Raw genomic sequence first — 24,070 nt, 5'->3', positions numbered from 1 at the left:
GTCTGGGAGCAAAAGCACGGTACTGTGGCATGATCCCCACACAGCACCACTAAGAGGGTCAGTTGATCACCTAAGCCATACCCCCAGCCCGCCCTGCCCCTCCTCTCCTGTCCCTTCCCCTGGAGGAAGACATGGTAACTCACTCCAGATTATTGCCTGGAGAATCCCATGGACAGAGGAACCTGGTGGGCTACCATCCATAGGGTTGCAAAGAGTGCAACACGACCGAAGTGATTTAGCACACAATGTGATAAATTCCTCTTAAAACATGTCCAGTTGTAGGACAGGAGAAATGAGATTCCTGAATCTCTAGTAGATTCTTTTGTATCAGAAAATGAGAAAAATAGTAGAAATTTCCAAACACAGTTAACTGTATTAATATAGATCATTGAATATTTATTTTAATACATTGAAGTAACACCAGTTATATTTACTGAGAGTTTTACTAGGGACCAGGACCTCTGCTAAGCACATACATGCTTTATTTCATTCAGTTCTACCTATATCTCTATGAGGAGGTACTATCTTCATTCTCATTTTACAAATAAGAGGCTTAGCGAGCTTGATCCAAAAATCACACAACTAATGTAGGTGAAGCTGAGGCCCAACTGCAATTCCCTAGATTTGAAGAATCTGGTTTCTCCTGATTTGCCTGGTCAGTATCAAGCAGGGCAAAGGCTAATGGAGTTTTGCCAAGAGAATGCACTGGTCATAGCAAACACCCTCTTCCAAAAACACAAGAGAAGATTCTACACATGGACATCACCATCTGGTCAACACCGAAATCAGATTGATTATATTCTTTGCAGCCAAAGATGGAGCTGCATCTTTGGCTTGCAAACAAGACCAGGAGCTGACTGTGGCTCAGATCATGAACTCCTTATTGCCAAATTCAGACTTCAATTGAAGAAAGTAGGGAAAACCACTAGACCATTCAGATATGACCTAAATCAAATCCCTTATGATTATAGAGTAGAAGTGAGAAATAGATTTAAGGGACTAGATCTGATAGATAGAGTGCCTGATGAACTCTGGACAGAGGTTCGTGACATTGTACAGGAGACAGGGATCAAGACCATCCCCATGGTAAAGAAATGCAAAAAAGCAAAATGGCTGTCTAGAGAGGCCTTACATATAGAAGTGAAAAGAAGAGAAGAGAAAAGCAAAGGAGAAAAGGAAAGATATAAGCATCTGAATGCAGAGTTCCAAAGAATAGCAAGGAGAGATAAGAAAGCCTTCCTCACTGATCAATGAAAAGAAATAAAGGAAAACAACACAATAGGAAAGACTAGAGATCTCTTCAAGAAAATTAGAGATACCAAGGGAACATTTCATGCAAAGATGGGCTCGATAAAGAACAGAAATGGCATGGACCTAACAGAAGCAGAAGATATTAAGAAGAGGTGGCAAGAATACACAGAAGAACTGTACAAAAAAGATCTTCACGACCAAGTTAATCACAATGGTGTGATCACTCACCTAGAGCCAGACATCTTGGAATATGAAGTCAAGTGGGCCTTAGAAAGCATCACTACAAACAAAGCTAGTGGAGGGGATGAAATTCCAGTTGAGCTATTTCAAATCCTGAAAGATGATGCTGTGAAAGTACTGCACTCAATATGCCAGCAAATTTGGAAAACTCAGCAGTGGCCACAGGACTGGAAAAGGTCAGTCTTCATTCCAATCCCAAAGAAAGGCAATGCCAAAGAATGCTCAAACTACCACACCATTGCACTCATCTCACACGCTAGTAAAGTCATGCTCAAAATTCTCCAAGCCAGGCTCCAGCAATACATGAACCGTGAACTTTCAGATGTTCAAGCTGGTTTTAGAAAAGGCAGAGGAACCAGAGATCAAATTGCCAACATCCGCTGGATCATGGAGAAAGCAAGAGAGTTCCAGGAAAACATCTATTTCTGCTTCATTGACTATGCCAAAGCCTTTGACTGTGTGGATCACAATAAACTGTGGAAAATTCTGAAAGAGATGGGAATACCATACCACCTGACCTGTCTCCTGAGAAACCTATATGCAGGTCAGGAAGCAACAGTTAGAACTGGACATGGGAAAATAGACTGGTTCCAAATAGGAAAGGAGTACGTCAAGGCTGTATATTGTCACCTTGCTTATTTAACTTATATGCAGAGTATATCATGAGGAATGCTGGGCTGGAAGAAGCACAAGCTGGAATCAAGATTGCCGGGAGAAATATCAATAACCTCAGATATGCAGATGACACCACCCTTATGGCAGAAAGTGAAGAGGAACTCAAAAACCTCTTGATGAAAGTGAAAGAGAGTGAAAAAGTTGGCTTAAAGCTCAACATTCAGAAAACTAAGATCATGGCATCTGGTCCCATCACTTCATGGGAAATAGATGGGGAAACAGTGGAAACAGTGTCAGACTTTATTTTTTGGGGCTCCAAAATCACTGCAGATGCCGATTGCAGCCATGAAATTAAAAGACGCTTACTCCTTGGAAGGAAAGTTATGACCAACCTAGATAGTATATTAAAAAGCAGAGACATTACTTTGCCAACAAAGGTCCGTCTAGTCAAGGCAATGGTTTTTCCCGTGGTCATGTATGGATGTGAGAGTTGGACTGTGAAGAAAGCTGAGTGCTGAAGAATTGATGCTTTTGAACTGTGGTGTTGGAGAAGACTCTTGAGAGTCCCTTGGACTGCAAGGAGATCCAACCAATCCATCCTAAAGGAGATCAGTCCTGTGTATTCATTGGAAGGATTGATGCTGAAGCTGAAACTCCAATACTTTGGCCACCTCATGTGAAGAGTTGACTTATTGGAAAAGACTCTGATGCTGGGAGGGATTGGGGGCAGGAGGAGAAGGGGACGACAGAAAATGAGATGGCTGGATGGCATCACCAACTCAATGGACATGAGTTTGAGTGTTGGTGATGGACAGGGAGGCCTGGCGTGCTGCGGTTCAATGGGTCACAAAGAGTCGGACACGACTGAGCTACTGAACTGAACTGAACTGAACTGATCCAACATCTGTAATATGAGAATAAAAAGTAAATGAGGACAAGACTTTTTGAAAGTAAGAAAAGATGGAGGAAGTATACTTCTGAGTTTTTGTTTTTCTCTTCCACTAGTTCTTTTCTTTCTTTTCAAGGGTGTTTCACATTAGGAAAAATGGACTCTGTGTATATGATTTTTTTAAAAAATATTTATTTGGCTGTGCCAGGTCTTAGTGGCGGCACGTGCGATCTTCAATCTTCCTTTAGTTGTGGCATGAGAACTCACTTGCAGCATGTGGGATCTAGTTCCCTGACTAGGAGTGGAAAGCAGGCCCCTTGCTTTGGGAGCACCAAGTCTTAGCCACTGGACCACCAGGGAAGTCCCTGTATATATGTTTTGATTCAAAATTTAAATGAACGCATGAAGGCAAACACATTGCAAGAGGGAAACGTTTGGAGTGTAGCCGTTTTATCCAACTGCTGCACAGCACGTCTCTTAGAGGGAACCTGGGGAAACATATCAGGAGTTGAGACCAGTGAACCTGCCTTTTGGAACAAAGCAGGCTCCATGCCCACTGTGCAGCCACGCCCTGGAAAGTGGGAAAAGTTGCTGTTCTAGGGATGGATGAAACCAGGAAACCAAGGACAAGTGCTGCAGGCACTAGGAAATAACTTGAAAAAGAAGAACGCGGCTGCTTCAGACAGGAACAGGAAAGACTCAGAAGAGCAAGAAAAGATGCACGGCAGGTCCTTGCTTGCTGTGTTTTTTAGAATTATCTTCAGGTTAGAATAAATCCATATATGTGAGCAGACAGTGACACATAAGTTGATTTCATAACCCTGATAAACATATCTTTGCATCTAAGCTCATCTCCATGTGAAATATTACGTCTCCAAAATGAACCTGGTTTTTTTTTCTTTTGAGTTCAGCCTATGTCAGACCTGCATTTCCAGGCATCAGCTTTCTCTACCTATATTCAGAAAATATAGGTAACAGCCCAGGACTAATTCCAGTTCTGTCACTAACCCTTAGCTTTGACATTCTGGGGCTATACAAACACAAGTAAAAGAAGATTCATTTGGTCACTTCAGTGGAAATGAGTTATTTTTATACAAAAGGGACCATCCTCAGCTACGTAGAAAACATAGAGTTTTTCTTCTTGACTGGATTTTAATTTTTTTAAATAAGTAAAATAGCCCCCAAGAATGTTAAAACATCTGAAAAAGAATAAAGAACATCTGTAATAGACAGCCAAATGCTTGATGTCAAATTAGGAAAGCCTCATTTTTAACTGCCAGTGGACATGGAACAACAGACTGGTTCCAAATAGGAAAAGGAGTACGTCAAGGCTGTATATTGTCACCCTGCTTATTTAACTTATATGCAGAGTACATCATGCGAAATGCCAGGCTGAATGAAACACAAGCTGGAATCAAGGTTGCTGGGAGAAATACCAATAACCTCAGATATGCAGATGACACCACCCTTATGGCAGAAAGTGAAGAAGAACTAAAGAGCCTCTTGATGAAAATGAAAGAGGAGAGTGAAAAAGTTGGCTTAAAGCTCAACATTCAGAAAACTAAGATCATAGCAACTGGTCCCATCACTTCATGGCAAATAGATGGGAAAACATTGGAAACAGTGGCTGACTTTATTTTTTTGGGCTCCAAAATCACTGCAGGTTCTGATCGCAGCCATGAAATTAAAAGACGCTTACTCCTTGGAAGGAGAGTTATGACCAACCTAGATAGTATATTAAAAAGCAGAGACATTACTTTGCCAACAAAGGTCCGTCTAGTCAAGGCTATGGTTTTTCCAGTGGTCATGTATGGATGTGAGAGTTGGACCTTAAAGAAAGCTGAGCGCTTTCTTTATGCTTTTGAACTGTGGTGTTGGGGAAGACTCTTGAGAATCCCTTGGAGTGCAAGGAGATCCAACCAGTCCATCCTAAAGGAGATCAGTCCTGGGTGTTCATTGGAAGGACTGATGTTGAAGCTGAAACTCCAATATTTTGGCCACCTGATGCAAAGAGCTGACTCATTTGAAAAGACCCTGATGCTGGGAAAGACTGAAGGCAGGAGAAGGGGACAACAGAGGATGAGATGGTTGAATGGCATCACTGACTCAATGGACATGAGTTTGTGTAAACTCTGGGAGTTGGTGATGGACAGGGAGGCCTGGTGTGCTGTGGTTCATGGGGTCGCAAAGAGTCGGACACGACTGAGCAACTGAACTGAACTGAAATGTGTTTAGGTATGAAATTAAGGATTCCAGAATTCCTTAGAGCGGAAAGGGAATGTCATAATCAACTTGTCCATCCTTTCCTGTCAAAGAGGTGGAAACAGAGAACTAGAAACATTCTATGACCTGATGTAAACCCTGTTTCTCACAGATGTGTAGAATTAGGACTGACACCCAAGCTTTCTACTACAGCCCTCAGCCTCCTTCTAATATTAAAATACACATTGAATATGTATATGGACACATAAAATATATCACATTATTTTCCTTAAAATTGTGTGTTACCACCAAATTTTAGTCAAAATAAAATACATTTAGATCTCAACACAGCATACCTGTCAGCCATACTGTACATCCTCGGAAACCACCCCGTGTTCCAACCACCTGCCCTCTCTTATTCCTGCTCACGTGATGGGCCTGATACACGACATTGGTGGATTTCTGTTGGTTCTCCTACGAAACAAGATAAAGCACAATATTTGATTAATAAAATAATAAATCTCATATGCATACATATAATAAAATAACAGACTACATAGTCTTCCCTAACTAATACTCCTCCTTTATAACTGACATACAGAGTTACATTAATTAATTCTACTCATTTAGAAACAGACACTGCCTTTAGAAGATCTATCACAGCCCTTGGAAGGTAAAATTTGAAAGAGACAACTATTGATATAATGTAAAACTTCTGGTCCCAGGACCATTTTAAAATGTCTACCTTTAGCCAATGGTTAGCAGAATGTCTTTGTTTCTATAAATGCAAGTTCTTCCCAAGTCCTCTGGCCATGAACAGCCCAAATACACCAGCTGCTGAGGGAGTACTAGGGTGAGGCTGGTTGAGCTTCACTCTCTAGGGAGCCATGGAGAAGGGTTAAAGGCCCTTATACCCCTTCCTCTCCCACCCAGACACAGATATCAGTGACTAGAGAGTTTCTCCCTGAAATAAGACTTGTTATTCACAAGCATTAAAATCTGCTTCCACTTTCCCAAGGGTCAGTGTGAACTTTTTAATCTACCAAAAGCCCTGTAGAAATGGAAATGTACCAGTTATTAGTCTTGGAGGCTAATACTCAAATCTCAAATGTCTTTATTTTGGGTGTAATAAAATCAGCCCCTTGAGGGCACAGATTATCTGATCCTGACCCTAAATTCTGGAAGGTATAAATGTCTGATAAATAAAGAAAGTAAAATGAGTCAGTAAATACAGCTTGTAGTGGACATTTTAAAAAGTAATATGTGATCCAAGGAGGAAAATGGAGGTGGGCCAGGGAAATCCATAATGATGGTCACATAATTAAAAAGTTGAGAACCACCCATATGTGTCCTTGATATGGTAACTACATTTCTAATGACATTGGAAAAGATCCAATGCTGGGAAAGATTGAAGGCAAAAGGAGAAGGGGGTGGCAGAGGATGAGATGGTTAGATAGCATCACCAACTCAATGGATGTGAATTTGAGCAAACTCAGGGAGACAGTGACAGACAGTGAAGGCTAGCGTGCTATAGTTGTAGTCCATTGAATCATAGAGTTGGGCACGACTTAATGAGTAAACAACAATGATAGATGTAATCCAAGTTGCCAAACTGTAAAAATCTATGAAGCCTTTTAAACACCAAACATGTACACCCATCAGAGCTAAAAAAAAAAGAAAGCTCCAATATTCTTTGAGCAAGACCCAGAGAGTCTTAGAAAACTCTGGGTCACATGAGCAACTTTTATATTCTGGAGCAAATTAAATCACCTCTTTATGGTTTTCCTTGGGTTGGGGCGGGGAGGAAACCAAGGAAAATACAAATAGGGCTATTTGGAGTGTCCTATAGATAATAGGCTTCCTGATGACTCAGATGGTAAAGAATCTGCCTGCAATTCAGGAAATCCAGAGTTGATCACTGAGTCAGGAAGATCCCCTGCTGAAGAGAATGGCAACCCACTCCAGTATTCTTGCCTGGAGAATTCTATCAACAGAGGAGTCCAACAGGTTACAGACCATGTGGACACACAGAGTCAGACATGACTGAGCAAGTAATGCACACACACATAGATAATGGATGGGAACATACTTTGTAAGTGGCCAAGTTCCCTACAGATGTGGATTCTGACACGATCATTCAGTGGATAGCCCCAGCAGGAGAGTCTGCAGACAGATGGATTAGGACCAGGAAAACCACTTCAAGACCAAGGAGGAAGGACCCCCCTGCTGGCCCTCAGGGGCCCAGAAAGACAATGCACACCCATAGAGGTGGGCATGCTAGTGAGGTACAGAGCCCAGCAGAGGGAACAGTTGGCAGGAAATGGCATTATCAGTGTCAGCAGCAGCCACGGGGAAGGTGTTGAAGCCAGGATCAGCTGGGTTAAGTTACCTAAAACTCTCCAAGGCGAGAGGCTCTAATCATCCATCACACAAGCCCAGCTGGAATCCAAGACTTGGAAGGGTTGGGACGCAGGGTTGGCTTGCACAGGAGGCTTCAGAAATGGGGACAAATGACCCTACTCCATGAGATATTGTAGCCGTCTTTTCCCTGGGTGAACAAACCCCCTGAAGGTATCCTGAGTCTTTTGTTTCAAGTACACTTTATGACTCAACGATAACATTAACATTTCCTCTCTCTCCGTTGTTAATCACTGTCATTAAATTTAAGAACACTGTGTCTGGATATCAGGCCCCAAAGTCCATTCATCTGTTCATTTGTTGATTTTTTTTCCAGTAAATGTTTGTGTAAATGAGCTCCTACTAAGTGCCAGAGACCATACTGGGAATACAGCAAAAAAAGGAAGCAGAATTCCTGGCAACATTGGGCTTCCCAGGTGGTGCTACTGGTAAAGAATCTGCCTGCCAAATGCAGGAAACACAGAGATGTGGGTTCAATCCCTGAGTCCGGAAGATCCCCTGGAGAAGGGAATGGGTACCCACTCCAGTATTCTTGCATGGAGAATCCCATGGACAGACAGTCTGGTGGGCTACAGTCCATGGGGTTGAAGAGTCAGACACGACTGATGAGACTTAGCATGCACACAGACACAGACAAAAATATTCATGTAACTGGACACATCAGAGGAGGAGGGGCAGTCTGAGACATATATATTTCTCTATTATATGAAGTGTATGACTGTTAGCATAACTGAAGCCATCTTGGGCCCTTATGGTATTTCCTGTTCTTCTGCTGATCTGCCCAGGACTGTACTGTAGTGAATGAATTCTTTATCCTCAGGGCTTTGTAGTTAACAGATATTGTTTAAGAATCATTAGAACCAGGTGACCTCTATGCTTTATTAGTCCCCAAACAATGACGAAAACCTTCACTGACGTATTCTTCATGTCCACAGTTACCCATTCATAAATCTTACCACAGAAATGCATATCCTATTTCCAAGTGCCCACCTCCACATTCTAGGTTAACTGTAAAATTGACCCAATGGCCCCTCAGTGGCACAAAGTACAGCTGTGAATGCCTCTGGATCGTTGTTGACTCAATCCTGATCCCACCCTGTAAGTTGCCGTATAATAAAGTGATCCATTGATTATTCGGAGTTGCCTGCCTCATTCTTTTGGTCTCAAGACGCCTTCTCAGTTCAGTGGGCACTTCATGTTCCCTCTGTCCTCTGACGTGAGGATACATAAAGAACATTTGCAACTCAATAATAAAGAGACAACCCACTTTTTGGAAAATGGGCAAAAGATTTGAACAATCTCTTCACAAAGGAAGATACACAGAGGAACCATAAGCACATGAAAAGTTGCTCAATGCTATTAGTCATGAGAGAAATGCAAATTAAAATCAAAATGAGATGATACTGATAGCCTCCAATGGCAGCAAGGATATGTTCTCATATGTTGGTAGTGGAGGTGTAAGGTGATCCAACCATCTCAGAAAAAAGAAAAAAGAAAACTTGTAAGTTCCTTATAAAACTAAACATTTACCATCCCCTGTAACTCAGCAGTTGCATTCACAGATATTAACTCAAGAGAAATGAAAACTTCTATCCACAAAAAGACTTATACAAAGAATATGATTAGTGATTTTTGGGGGCAAAAACTGGAAATAACCTAATGTCCATCCACAGGAAAATAGGTAACAACAAAACAAAACTCCCAAATTGTAGAATACTCTTCTAATGGAAGACTAGTCAGCAATAAAAAGATGATAATAAATGAAAACATTTTGCTGAGTCAAAGAAATCTCACACAACAATATTACATGTGATTCTATTTATATGACATCCCCCATCAGGGAAAACTAATTTGTCAAATCAAAACAAGAGTTTTCTCTCGGGATGGCCATGATGTACATCTTGATAAGGGTTTGAGGTACACAGGTGTTTGCCTTTGCCAGAACTCACAGAATGTACCCTTAAGATGGGTATTTCGTTACATGTAAATTTTACCACATGCAAAAAAGAGCCATTTTAAAGATTTTTTTAATGTGGACTTTTTTTAAAGCCTTTATTGAATTTGCTACAATATTGCTTCTGCTTTTTTGTTTTTTTTTCTGTTTTGGCTATTTGGCCATGACGCATGGATTCTAGCTCCCAGTCCAGGTGCTGAACCCACACCCCCAGTACCGGAAGACAAAGTCTCGCCAGGGACGTCCCAGAAAAGAGCCTTTTTTTTTTTTAAAGTAACCAAATAAGAAAATACCTAATAAGAGTCAGAGAGTCAGATGGTGGAATAATATTGTTCAACTCTGCTGCATTTGTAGAAAAGGTCTCTGATCCCATCACAATGTTTGACCTAAAGTACTCCTGTCCACCTGTGCACGTGAATGCCCACCAGAGCTTAGTTTGTCCACAGAGATTTTTTTTTTTTAATTTCTGTCTTTGAGTGGTTTCCTCTCCCTACAGGCTGAGATCCAGAATAAACTCCAGGCTATGTTAGTCTTCTGTGGAAACTTTGTTATGATCTTGTTAATTGCTTCCCCAACAAGTGCTTGGTTTTCAAAAACATCAGAGTCCACTGGAAGGACCTGTTCTCCTATGGTATATAATAGTTAATCTCTGAACTTATGGTTCTTATTAACGGCATTTTAATCATGGGTGTTTGTCCAGATTTTCTATTACTCCAACAATGTTTCAAACAAACAAACAAAATCTTTTCAGATTGCCAGGTACTGGGGGGGGGGGGTTGTTTGTTTCAGGAAGATATCTTGCTTCTTATTAACCTCAAATTTACTCTTGATTTTCTCCAAAAGGCAAACAAATAAAATAGAAACAGATGTTTTGAAGACTATTTGAACGGCAGAGGGGCAGGGCAGCTGAAAATTTTTCCTTGTTGAATGAAACGTTTCCTCCCTCCCTTCTTGAGAGCATATGGTGTTCTAAGCTTTGGAAAGAAAGTGGCTGCCAGAAAAAGGATTCTCTCTAGGGAAAGCAAAGCACATGTTAAAGAAAAAAATGCTTGCTTCCCTCTGCCCCGCAACTCGTCTACCACTGTCACTTAGCAGGAAGTGGCCCAGAAACCACAAAGCTGGTGGCACACTTCTATTCTGGATCCCTAAGGGGGAAAAAAAAGGCAAAAATCCCTACCTTCTTCCAGGTCACTGACAAAGAGAAACATGCTCCAGCATGCACGGGAGTCACAGAGAATGGATTTTGGAGTCAAATAAATATGGGTTTGAAACCCTCTTCATAACCTACTTGCTCAGTGACCCTGGGCAAGTGATGAACATTGTTGAACCTCCATTTCCTGTACTGTAAAATAGGGCTAAGAATAGTTTCCTCGTAGGGCTGCTGAAAGGATTAAATAATTGTCTGTATAAAGTACCAAAGAAAACATAGGACACAGTGAGATGTTGAGGCTGGTGAGGCAAAGGTGGCATTAATCTACTCTGGACACAGCACGGTAGTTTGAGGCTGAAGTCACCCAGATTTAGGAGTGTTCTAAGGCTTACGTCCACTCTAAGTCAAGTCTAGGGATTGTGGGGCTCATAATCAAGTCAGACAATGGCTAGGAGAACACTTCGTAGGGCTGAAACATCACACACACACATACACACATGCACACGAGGATGTTGCTGCTATTCCAGTTACCATTTTCTCTGACCCAAAGCCCAGCCAGTAATATGCTGCTCTGACATGCATCAGTTTGATGCCTTCTCATTCTCCCCTAAACTGACTGCTCTTCTGTTGGCTGTCTCGGTCATGAAACCTTCAGCATCAGCACAAAAATGGCCTTTGCCCCAGTCAGCCTCATGAGCTACTGAGTTGGGACTTTATCTCCCAGCCCAGGTTTGCAGAGTGTGTCTCTGCCAGGTCCACCCCTCATTCCCATTGGCAATGCTGAAAGGGGAGTAAGTAGGAAGGAGTGTCTGGAATTCGGGGTTCCAGGTCATGGCAGGCTGCCTCAGCCTTGGGTTTCCATGATTGGAAGAAAAGTAGCTACACGGGGAAAGGACTTCAGATGATCTGATGGAGGGGCAGGGCATCCCGGGAGCCAAGTTCCAGCCTGTGTCACAGTGAGCAGGATTATGCAAGAGAGGACGCTGGAGGAATGAGGAAGCTGGAAACTGCATGCCAGGTTGTGAGTTTCTCAATGCTCAAAGGTTTTTTGGCATGTGCATAGTGTCTTCAGTCAAAAACAAGTAATTGGATTTGAATTCCCTCTACACTCTCCTGCCTCCCACACAGCTCACACCAATCCACTTTACTTCTCTGAAGACAACACCACTGTCGCCTTTGAACTTGGCCTTCACATCTACTGGGCTATCGTTTCATTGCTCTCATGCTGATTAAAAGTGCTCTAAACATCTCTGACTTCAACATGCAGTCTGAAGAGTCATTTAAAGATTCAGGTGCAGAAAGCAGTGATCTCAGTAAGTGCTCTCTTAGGCTCATGGTAGGAGCATTCCCAGGCATTATCTCACTTATTGCTCAAAGCTTGGGAGCTATGGAGCCTGTGCGTTGTGACCCTTTTACAGATCCTCAAACTACTAGCTGAAGTCCCACACCTGGAAGGGGAGGAACGCACTGCCAGGCTTTCCAACTCTCAGTGTAGGTCTTACTCTGCCCAGACAGAACTCCCTAGTTTCCAGGTTCCAGCTGTGTGACCTCCATGTCACCACTTCCTCTGCTGCTGCTGCTGCTAAGTCACTTCAGTCATGTCCAACTCTGTGCGACCCCATAGATGGCAGCCTACCAGGCTCCTCTGTCCCTGGGATTCTCCAGGCAAGAACACTGGAGTGGGTTACCATTTCCTTCTCCAATGCATGAATGCATGCTAAGTCGCTTCAGTCATGTCCGACTCTGTGTGATCCTATGGACTCCAGCCCACCAGGATCCTCTCTCCACGCGATTCCCTGGGCAAGAATACTGAAGTGGGTTGCCATTTCCTTCTCTGCACAGCTTCCTCAATGAGGACAAAATGAAATCATGTCCATTACGGCTTTTGATGCTACATAAAAAGTGTAAACAATCAAAAGATTATCCTTACACCATTTTCATTACTTAACCTGAGTAGCTTCAAATGTTTTTACAATTACAGATATTTATTTATGTTTCTTTCCTTTCAGAGTATTTCCTTTGGGTCTATAACCCAAAGTGAAACAACTGAGTATGAAGAGTTGTGAACTATTTCATAAGTCTCATTATGTACTGCCAGTTCATTTTCTAGTAAGATAAAGTCAAGTTGCCAGGCTACATGGTATACCTGTTTTTAAATATTCCAACTGATTTGTTATGTTTGCAACTTTAATATTTTTCCCCCTAGATTACTTTGTACCTATTTAGTTACTAGTAAGAATATGTACTTTTTTTTACATTGTAAGTTATTTACCATATTTGTGTGTTTGTCTCTTTTGGATAAAAACTTTTAAAAAATAAATATGAACATTTCAAGGAAAAAAAATAAAATATATGTATCTATATGTAGAGGGCTACGAAGAAAAAAATCTGCTAAGCGTAATTGTCAAATTCTGTTGTGCTCAGTCATGTCCAACTCTTTGTGACTCCATGGTCTATAGCCTTCCAGGCTCCTCTGTCTATGGAATTTTTCCAGGCAAAAATATTGGAGTGGGTTGCCAGTTCCTACTCCAGGGGATCTACCTAATCTAGGGACTGAACTCATGTCTCTTCTGTCTCTTTCATTGAGGGTCAGGTAATTCTAAGTAAATATATTTCTTCTTATCTCTACAGTCTGATTTTTCTACTTTGAACTTGGAAATTAACATATTTTTAAATATAAAGGATTTCTCAACCAGAAAATGGTAAAACTAAATGGTTTGATGCTGGAAGGCTAACAGACCTGTGTACCTGAGTTACAAGGTACATTACAACCAACAATAACCAGACAAAATCAAAATTAAGAAACTAAATGTTTGAGACAAGTCTCCCTAAAATACATAATAAAGTACACTGCACTCTAACAGATAAACTTTAAAGTACAATCTATTTCACTTGATCAGGAGTTATGGTTGTTTTTGGCATACCATTATTTCATGCAGAGGAAAAATGCCCATAGAGAAGATAACTGTGGCTTTTGGAAGTTGATATCACAAGTGGGAATCTCTGTTCATGCTTTTATACATTCTATTTACAAGGCAGAGTCTAGGTCAGCTGACTCCCTTGTGGGAAACTCTCAGAAAAAGGTGCCCCAACAATCTTGATCTAAGATCTCTAAACAGCTGAAAATCATAAAGGCCATCTAACTCAACTACAGTGCAATCACTACCCATATGACATTTAAGGTTCAGCTCCAGTCCTGTGGTTATAGGAAGATAAGGAAGTTTTAACTGAAAAAGTGTCACTAAATTAAAAACTGAAAATATGTTTTCAAAAGGAGTTTATATTAATGACTGTTGTTAAGTTGTTAAGTCGCTCAGTTGTGCCCAACTCTTTTGTGACCCCGCAGACTTTAGCCCTGCCAGGCTTCTCTGTCCATAGGATTTCCCAGGCAAGAATACTGGAGTGGGTTGCCATTTCCTTCTCCAATATTGAAGATAATATTGTTCTAAATTATTCTGTCTAAAGAGAGATCATGGATGATAGGATTAGACATCTGAACACATTAAATCCAATTCTAGGAATACAGTTTCCACAATAAGAGATGGTATGAAATCACTAACTCCATAGCGTTATACTTTGTGTTAAACTCCTCTTGAATTACAAGGGAAATATCCACATCACATAGCCAGTGACAAACGACCAGTTGTGAAAATGGAGGCAAATGAGTTGGCAAATTTCTGAAAAGACCAAACTAATCATTTGTCAAAAACAGTCACTGGGCAATATAGAAATGATCCAAATTTGAAATTGATAAACTAAAATTTGGCCCCATAAAAGAAGAAAGTATATCAAATTTCTTTAAGATCCAAAATGATCACTTTACACCAGTTCCCACTACTGAAGGATTTATTGAACAAGCTAATGCTGTGAAGGAGAAAACAACTTAAGGGGAAAATAAACCTGCAACTAGGTTGGTTTGACTTTCAGAAGCCACCACTACGAAATAAAACCACAGACTGAGGTCAAATGACAAGAATTTGTATGCAAAAAAAAAAAAGACAACCGAAAAAGTACAAGGAGAGTGTATAGTTCAAGTTTCTTAAAAAAAAAAAAATCCACGTGGCTTTGCTTATTAAAATATTTTACATATTTTTTTCAAAGCATCTGAGAAACTCGCTATTTCTTGGAAATTTTGGATGGCAAGTTCAGACAATCTGCAGGCATCATTCAGATGTTTGTAAAAGAAAATAAGGAAGGCCCTCCCCTCAGGAGATGGTACGGTGAAGATAGTGGTTTTCTCGATTCAGGGCATCTTACAGCTAGATGGGCTTCCCTAAGGGCTCCGGCAGTAAAGAATCTGCCTGCAATACAACAGATTCGGGTTCCATCCCTGGGTGGGGAAGATCCCCTGGAGAAGGGAATGGCAACCCACTCAGGTATGCTTGCCTGGGAAATCCCATGAACAGAGAAGCCTGGAAGGCTACAGCTAGATGGCAACCCAGAGTCCGAGCAGCAGTCAAGAGGTCTCATCTGGAAGGGAAGGAAAGAGACTAGGAGTGTCCAGTGGTTGGGGAACAGCTCTTGGCTTTTCTAGATACTCTGCAGGCACAAGTTTATGACACTGGAGAGCTCTGACACCGTCTTCCACTTTTTGAACCAGCTCTTTGTATAGTCACAGAATCTTTCCACTCGTCTAATACACCAGTGACTGCAAGAACGTAACATGCTCTGTGCTTCAGGTCTCACGTGCCCCTGAGTCAGCCTGATTTTCCTTTGACTGCAGCCGGTCATGGCGCTCGCTTGCAGGGCCATCTGGCCCTTCCTCAGGCTCTGGTCTCCACCCGACTCCCTGCGTCACACTCGGTCGGAGCCTCTCCCGCAGCTCGGGAAGCACGAGCGCACGCAGCTTCCTGGCGCCCTCTGGGTCGGGGGTCCATGCTGCGCGGGACTGGACTTCACCACCCGCGAGGGGAAGAGGGACTCCTCTGGAGCCCGGGATCTAGTCGCGAGCCCACCGCAGGGCAATGCGCGACCCAGTGAACCCACGTGCCAGGATGCCAGCTCCGTCCCCTTGCCGGCCTTTCCACGCCCCCAAGACTCGGTGAGGCCCGGCCTGTGCCACTACGGGAGCAATTGCTTGCGTGCGTGCTCAGTCGTGTCCGATTCTTTGCGATCCTATGGACTATGGCCCGCCACTGTGGCTCTCTGTCCTTGGGATTTCCCGGGCAAGAATACCGGAGTGGGTTCCCGTTCCCTTCCCCAGGAGATCGTCCCGACCAGGGATTGAACCCGTGTCTCCTGCATTGGCAGGTGGATTCTTTATCACTTTGCCATCTGGGAAGTCTTGGGCCCAATTTATAGAAGTTGCCAATGGGGCAGGGCGCACACTAGGCAGACCAACAGGATCCCTGCCGTGGCCTGACATTCACGTTTGACAGAACAACCAGGTGGGATCAGTTCCCATTCACATGAGAAAAACACTAGGCAAACTCCAAGCATTCTGACAAATACCTGATCAGCACTCCTGAAGAGTGTGATGGTTATCAGAAACAAGGACAGTTTGAGAAGCTGTCACTGTCAAGGGGAGCTTACGGAGACATCACAACTAAATTTAATGTGGGATGGGATCCTGGAACAGAAAAATTATTTGGTAAAAACTAAGGAAATCTGAAAAAAGAAGATAAGCATGGGTTTCAGTTAATGTGTTTTCAGTCCGTTAACTGTAATAAATGTACCACACTAAGGTAAAAGTTAATGGTAGGGTAACCTAAGGGCAGGGTATTTGGGAACTCTATCATCTCAATTTTTTTCTGTAAATCTAAAACTGTTCTTAAAAAAAGAAATCTATTGCTTAAAAGAGTGCATTTTTTAAAATAAGATTTGGCAATAAAAAAAACTGTGAAAACCTGTATATTTCATAATCACCTTAGCCTCTGCATTGCTTGATTCTTTATCTGTCCTGATCATATGTCTTAAAAATCACTGACTCTTATTGTTTTACTTCTAATTTAAGTATTAAAATTACTTGGAGTTTGTGAGAAATCATTTTATAAGCACATCAAGGAGTAAAGAGGAAGGATAGAAAGAAAAATAGATAGGACAATGATGAGTTAAATACATAGATAACAAGTTGTAACATACCCACATAGTTTATGGGGACATTCTAAAATATTACAAGATTTTGGTTTTAGAGGAAACTGATGAAATCTAGCAGTGTTCTTCTGAACTCCTTTTGTCCCTCCAAAATGGAGGCGAATTAATTTTCTTTCAGCCCTCTTTATGTCTCTAAACCCCCTGTTATGACACACATAGCCCTTAATTTTCCATATGGAGGGAGGAGAATAAATAAAGAAAAAGGAGGAGAAAAAAGGAGATCTGAAACTCCTTAGGGGAGGAGAAAAAAAAACCAAACACCTTCAGAAGGCTATGTTTTTTGCTTCAGAAACAGAAAAGTGGAAGAGAAGCTATTAGATGAAGTTTATTGCAAGGTAAGAGTTAATATTTTTGGATCGAAGAATCCTAAAATTGCATACAGTCCTAGAGTGTACCCAGGCTGGAAAAATATGTGGCTGAAATTTGGGGATGTATGTGTGTGGAGTTCCTTTTCAGGACCTCCAGGGGAGGGGAGTCCCACACCATCAGATGCTTACAAATCTTCACATATGGACCAAAAAACTTCCTTCAGCTAGTTGGAGGGGGACAGCTCTCACCTGCACTGAGAAGCAGGTTGAAAGATGACGCGTGAGGCAGGGGAAGTTTAGATCCCATGGTTTTACTAGAGGTAGCAGTATTAGACTAGTATATTAGACTGACATTTTATTTTATTTTATTTTTAGACTGACATTTTAAAAAAACCATTTCATGATGGAGAAAGGTTCTTAAGGATGAAACTTTTCTAAGGCCTACGTAACTCATCTCCAAGTTAATCTTTGGAACGTAACTTGTTCTTAAAATGACTCAAGGCTTAAAGGAGCCACAGATCTCATTCCTCTCTCATTAAGCATCATCCATCCACAAGTCCTGTTTTTCTTCATAGTATCTCTCATATAAGGATATTTCTTATAGTTTCTACTGTTAACACCCTGACTTAGACTCTTAGCATGACTCAGCATGACCACTTTAGTGCTCAGGCCTATTTCCACATTATGTGGTGAGCAGGCCTCCATATGGTCTTCAGTTTTGGTCCAGAACCAGTGGGCTCATTAGTGCCATTCTGTCCAATAGAACTTGTTCCGGGTCCTCCTGGCTTGCTGCTCAAAAATAATCACATTTCAGTCCCCAGACCTCCGGATGCTATGACCTCCTTCTCCAGATCTGACCTTTGCTTGTCTTCTTGACCATGATCTGGAGTCCCCTCTTTGCTGGACTACCCTCCACTGCTGTGAATAAATATCCCTGTGAATAAATGGCCCTGCTTTTCAAACCTTACTCCTTGCCACAGTTGCCTGTGAATCTTGCTCATTTTGATCTCCCCAGGGTTGTAAAGCATCCATCACATCCACCCCTTGGCTCAGAACTCTTTTAATAATTGTTAGTTCTCTCACTTCCTCTTCCAACAGACAATCAGATGAATTTTCTAAAATATCCTTTAATCATGTTACTTTTATATTCAAAGATTTCAATGGCTCTCCATTGAATAAAGTCCTTCCACAGAATAAAGTCCTGATTCTTAGAGTGGAATTTAGGCCCCCCGCTTGCAGGCTTCAGTGACTTTTTCAATCCCGGTTGCTACTCTGAGCTGCAGAACTTCTGTTCCGAGCAGGAGGTCTCAAGGTTTCCTGAATACAGCTCGTTCTGGCTTTGCAACTTTTCTCATTTAGCCCATCCTACTTGGAACAATCTCTCTATACCCTCAACACACTGCCTATTCTTCAAGCAGCTATACAAAACACCCAGCCAGTTTCATACTCAGTTCTTAAATTAGAGATCCATGTAGAACCTGTACAAAAGCTGACAACTCAAGGCATTGGGAATAGAAACGGAGCAGCCAAGAATTCCTAAAACAATGTTTCCCTTTCATTTTATCCCTATGACCACTCTTTTCTGGAATATTCTCTTTCCTTAGCTTTCAGGATATCATTCTATTCCTGTGCCTTTCTGCCTTCTCACTTCTCCTCCATAGGCTCCTTCACACAATCCTCATGTCCCTTTAAATGTTGGGGTTCTGTTCTTCCCCTGTACATTCCTCAGTGACTCTCAACTGTTCCCAATGCTTTGTTTACTATCAAAGTGCTATGCAAAATCTCTATCTTCAAGTATTAAATGCTTAGCAGGTATGGTCCCCCAGAGCCACTGAAACTCAGCATCATCAAGAATTCATTTTCTTGTCATTGCCCCTTACTCCTTTTCCCATATTTCTCATTACTTGTAATGGCCCACACTTCTATTATTTAAGCTAGGAGATATCCTACTGCTCCCTCCCTCATTAAAAAAAATAAAATAAAAAATAAAAATAAATCAATATATCACTGAGTCCTGTCAACTTTAGCTAAGAAATACCTCTCAAATCACCTCACTGTTGTTGGACTTCCCTGGTGGCAAAGACAGTAAAGAATCTGCCTGCAGCGCAGGAGATCCAGGTTTGATCCCTGGATTGGGAAGATGCCCTGGAGAAGGGAATGGGTAACCACTCCTGTATTCTTGCCTGGAGAATCCCATGGACTGGGGAGCCTGACAGGTTACAGTCCACGGGGTCTCAAAAAGTTGGACACGACTGAGCGATTAAGCACTTACCACCTGTTATTAGCTAATCACTCATGAGAACCTTCCTGACAGCCTTCAAACTGGACCCCTCACCTCTTTCCTCATCAAGTTATCCTCTACTTTGCCTCCACAGTAAAATTCTCTTGCTTAAATCCTTTGGCTTCTATGGAAGAGTACATAGTACTCATAGTTCTTTGGGCCGTGACCTGCTTTTACCTACTTCCCTCTGTGGCCTTGAACTCCAGTCACACAAACCCCAGAACAACCATTTTTTTCCCTGTGCTTCTGCGCTTTCACCCATATTCTCCGTGTTTGAAGTGCCCTTCTCTCAAAGTGTCTGCTTACTCACTCATTAAGGTGTGGCATAAACATTGCTCTGAGGCTTTGACTAATCTCCCCACCCACAGACAGACTTAGCTGCTTCTTCTGACCCCACAGTATCCTGTTTCTACTGATAGCTCATTTCCCAAACTTACTCAAGACTCTGACATAAGACTCTGAGAGGGTATTTGCTAAAAGCATAGGATTTTTAAAAAACAAATCCCAGGACCCTCTCCAAGAGATTCTGATTCATTTTGTCTGGGTTAGGACCCAGGAATCTGTAGTTTGTTTTTAAAGTGCGTCGGGTGATTTTAATGCTCAGGCATGTCTAGGAAGCACTAGTGATATTAGAGAACTCATGTTAATTGTGGGCATAGTAGTTTCCCCTTACCTGCAGGGAATACATTCCAAGACCCCAGCAGATGCCTGAAACAGCATATAATACTGAACCCTGTATAGACTGCTTTTTCCTCTTAACGGGCAGGTAGCTTATATATAGCGTGGACATGCTGGACGAAGGAATGATCCATGTCCCATACGGGGTGGAACAGAACAATGTGAGATTTCACTGTGCTACTCTACAATACTGTAGTCGCTCAGCTGCGTCTGACTCTTTGTGACCCCATGCACTTTAGCCCACCAGGCTCCTCTGTCCACAGAATTTTCCAGGCAAGAATACTGAAGTGGGTTGCCATTTCCTTTTTCAGGAGATTTTCCCAACCTAGGGATTGAACCTGAGTCTCCTGCATTGCAGGCAGATTCTTTATTGTCTGAGCCACCAGGGAAGGCTGTATTCAGAACAGCACACAATTTAAAACTTAAAATTTGTTTATTTCTGGGATTTTTCATTTAATATTTTCACACTATGCTTCACTTCAGGAAACTAAAACTGCAGAAAGGAAAACAGCAGATAAGGGGGGTGGCAAATAAGCGAACTCTTCGCTGCCATGTCCATCTACTTTACTTGGGAACTTGATAGTCTGCTCTACCCACATTTATCATGGAGGAGCTTAGAATTTACTGAAGGAATGTTTAGTATTTTTATGTAAACTAATTTTTCATTCCCATGATATTTGATAAAATTTGATCCATTATTCAGATTTATTATGGGCAAATGTAGAGAGCCAGGTCCTGTGATGGTCTTGGAAGAACATGCATGCCCAGGTGGTAGGATTGGGCGATAAAGATGTCACACATTTTTTCAAAATCTTGGCTGAGTTACAGATTTGGAGGCAGCCAAACCTGCTAGTACTGTCTGACAAAATTAACAACATGAATTAAAACTCACCATGCAGAAAGACGGATGCTCTTGCCCCCACCCCACCTGCCTCCACTGCATTGCCTTAAAGAAACAGATGGTGTAAAGGTTAAGAGCATGGGCTCCACGTTACAGTGACTGGTACTGCATCCTGGTTCTTAAGGCTGCCAGCTGTGTGCCCTTGAGCAAATTCCTTAAACTATCCAATCCTTCTTTTGTAGAATAGTTTTCATAACAGTTGTTTCCATAGGGAAGTCATATGAGGATGAAATAAGAAAATGTACATAAAACAGCATGGGGGCCTCACCAGTAGTCAAGGCCTCACTAAATGTCAGCTAAAATGAGACAAATAGTTGTTACTCATGGTAATGAATAATTACAATAATAATAATTAAGTGGATGATGATACTTAAAATTATGAAGACTGCTTCCCTCTGTTCAGTCTTCCCTGAAACATGTAGTGTAGAAAGAAATCTGATTTCCCACAAAACTCCTTTATTGTTTAAAGGAGTTAAGCAATATTGTTCAAGGCATTCTCCTTTATTGTCCAGTTGTGAAAGCTCCTTGTACCCTGCTATTTCTAACTCAGCACTGAGCAAACAGTGTGTGGCCATCCAATTTAGGTGCAGAATGAGCAGCTGTGTCTACAAACTAAGGCAGAGATAAAAAATAGCACCAGTGTTTACTCCCTCACCTGTCCTAGCAACTTCAGAATTTCTAAAGCTGCATGTGAGCTTCACAACACACAGCAGAGTATGGTTTGTTTCATGTCTGTTTCACTCTACTGTGTGTTGTGAAGCTCACATGCAGCTTTAGAAATTCTGAAGTTGCTAGGACAGGTGAGGGAGTAAACACTGGTGCTATTTTTTATCTCTGCCTTAGTTTGTAGACACAGCTGCTCATTCTGCACCTAAATTGGATGGCCACACACTGTTTGCTCAGTACTGAGTTAGAAAAGGTCATACAGCTGGTCGTTTAGGGTCTCAAATCCAAATCTTCTTACTCCAAACTGAGCGGTCTTTGGGGACTGTAAAAGCTCAGTTTAGAAATAAGACCATAGCAAGCAATTAAGCTGTCAGAAGTTACCATAGCTTCTCGATAAAGAGGTGTTTGGGGCTGACCGACAAAACACTAAAACACACAAATGCTGCCTATCAGAAACCTTCCCTCCCCCTACACACACATACACACACATACACACACACACACACACACCCTAGAGTGTATAGTCTGGACTCTAGACAATGTGTATCTTGCTTATCTCATGACTTACTTCCCTGACCCTGACTCCTTTCTACATAGATCTGGCTCCTAGAGATCACCTGGGCCCTTGCCCAAATCCATTCCTGGGCTCCCTCCTCTGAAGGGAGTCTATTTGTTCTAAAATTTCTCAGAAATCACCTTTGGTCGCCTGGTTTGACTCTTGCCTCCTGCCAGCTCTGACCTAGTTCACCGTCAGGCCAGTTCCCGGGTTTCCTCTTATCTCTCACACTCTTCACTTTCATATTCTACATACCTGTCAGTCTGAATCCCTGAAGTTCCCCTCAGAGTTTAAGCTGTCTTCTGCTTCTGGGCTGATACACAAGCCATTCTCTTTTTTATTATTTAGTTATTGAATAAGTAATATCTATATGACTCACAAATCTTAAATATTAATATATATGTATACACAAAAGATATATGGAAGAGTCTTGCTTTCACCCGCATCACTCATGTGCCCCATCTCCACCTCCCCTACCTCTGCAAACAGGTATCCACTTTTATTAGTTTCTTCTATAGCCCGTCAGTTTCTTGAATCATTTTTTTTTTTTTTTGACCGCGTCATGCCACATGCAAGATCTTAGTTCCATGACCAGGGATCAAACCTGCACCCCTTGCAGTGAAAGCTCAATGTCTCAGCCACTGGACCACCAGGGAAGTCCTCCTGTCAGTTTCTGTATGCAAGCAGAAGTAAATTTTTAAATGTGTATATACTATTTGTTTAATCCACCTTTCCACACTATGACACACCTTGCTGGTCTATGTTGGTAAATCTTTCCAGATCAATACAGACAGATTTCTTATTCATTTCATTCCTGAAAATTGTTTTACTGTATGGATATACCGTGATTTATTTAACTAGTTCCCTTTTGACAGACATTTCAAAGTCTTCCAAAATTTTACTACTGCAAACAATGCAATTATTTACCTTGACTTCTCACATGTGAACATATGTCTGTGAGATTAATTCTTAGAAGTGAGATTACTAGATCAATCAGTATGGGCATTTTTGATATTGATCCACATAATCAAATTGCTATCCACAGAAAATTTTACCAGTACTTTCACCAGCAATACATGGGAGTTTCAGGTTCCCCGTGGCATTGCCACAGAGCACATTAACAAAACTTTTGGATTTCTTCCAATTTGATGGATAAAATGGTATTTCAATATGATTTTAGTTTGAATTTCTATTATTACGAGTGATTGTAGATCTTTTACTATGTATAGGACTTTTGTATTTTCTTTATTTATTCTTCAAATTTATACCTTTTCTCCATTTTTCTATTGCATTGTTGGTCTTTTTCTCATTGATTTATAGAAACTCTTTATATATTAGGTAATCTTCCCATTGGCTCTTTGCACTTTGACTTTATAAATCGTGTTACTTATAACTATGTTTATGGTGTTGTTTGCCATACTTTTTTTCTTTTTTAGTGTAGTTAAATTTCCAATCTTTCAATTGGAACTTCAACTTTTCTCCCATTTTACTGCTTGGATGCAACTGGTGTGATTGAATATAAGTATAGCTTCAAGCAAGGGAGAAAAACAAAGGGTTGTTTCAGTAATATGCCAGTAGAGTGGCTTTAAATCAGATAATTAAGATTGCATCAAATTCAGATAAGACTATTGTTCAATATCCTGTTCAGTTATCATTTCTTTTTGAAGTAGGATTAAACCTTTATATATTCAGAATCTGGATGGAGACTGGGGTGCTGCAGTTTATGGGGTCGCAAGGAGTTGGACAAGTCTTAGTGACTGAACCATAACAACAAAGTCATATTATCTTGTTATATGTGTGAGCTTGTATTCCTACCTAGGTTATATGTGTCATAAATTAATCATATTCTAGAGTTTATGTTATTCTTT

The 24,070-nt window shown here is 41.4% G+C and overlaps 1 protein-coding gene across 1 annotated transcript in view; it reads right to left on the bottom strand.

Moving 5' to 3' along the window:
* The window catches only part of PAPSS2 (3'-phosphoadenosine 5'-phosphosulfate synthase 2), an 89,672-nt gene that overhangs the window by 30,954 nt on the left and 34,648 nt on the right, over positions 1-24,070 (bottom strand). The window contains exon 2 of the mRNA XM_055425156.2: positions 5,554-5,671. Coding sequence (XP_055281131.1) covers positions 5,554-5,671 — 118 coding nt within the window. The remainder of the gene's footprint in view (positions 1-5,553; positions 5,672-24,070) is intronic.

This window comes from Moschus berezovskii, chromosome 12 (genome assembly GCF_049115385.1).
Source record: "Moschus berezovskii isolate FMDL1 chromosome 12, NW_MosBer_1.0, whole genome shotgun sequence".
Classification (NCBI taxonomy): Eukaryota; Metazoa; Chordata; class Mammalia; order Artiodactyla; family Moschidae; genus Moschus; species Moschus berezovskii.
Note: the sequence above shows the minus strand (reverse complement) of the source record. Positions and strands in the feature narration are given on the sequence as shown.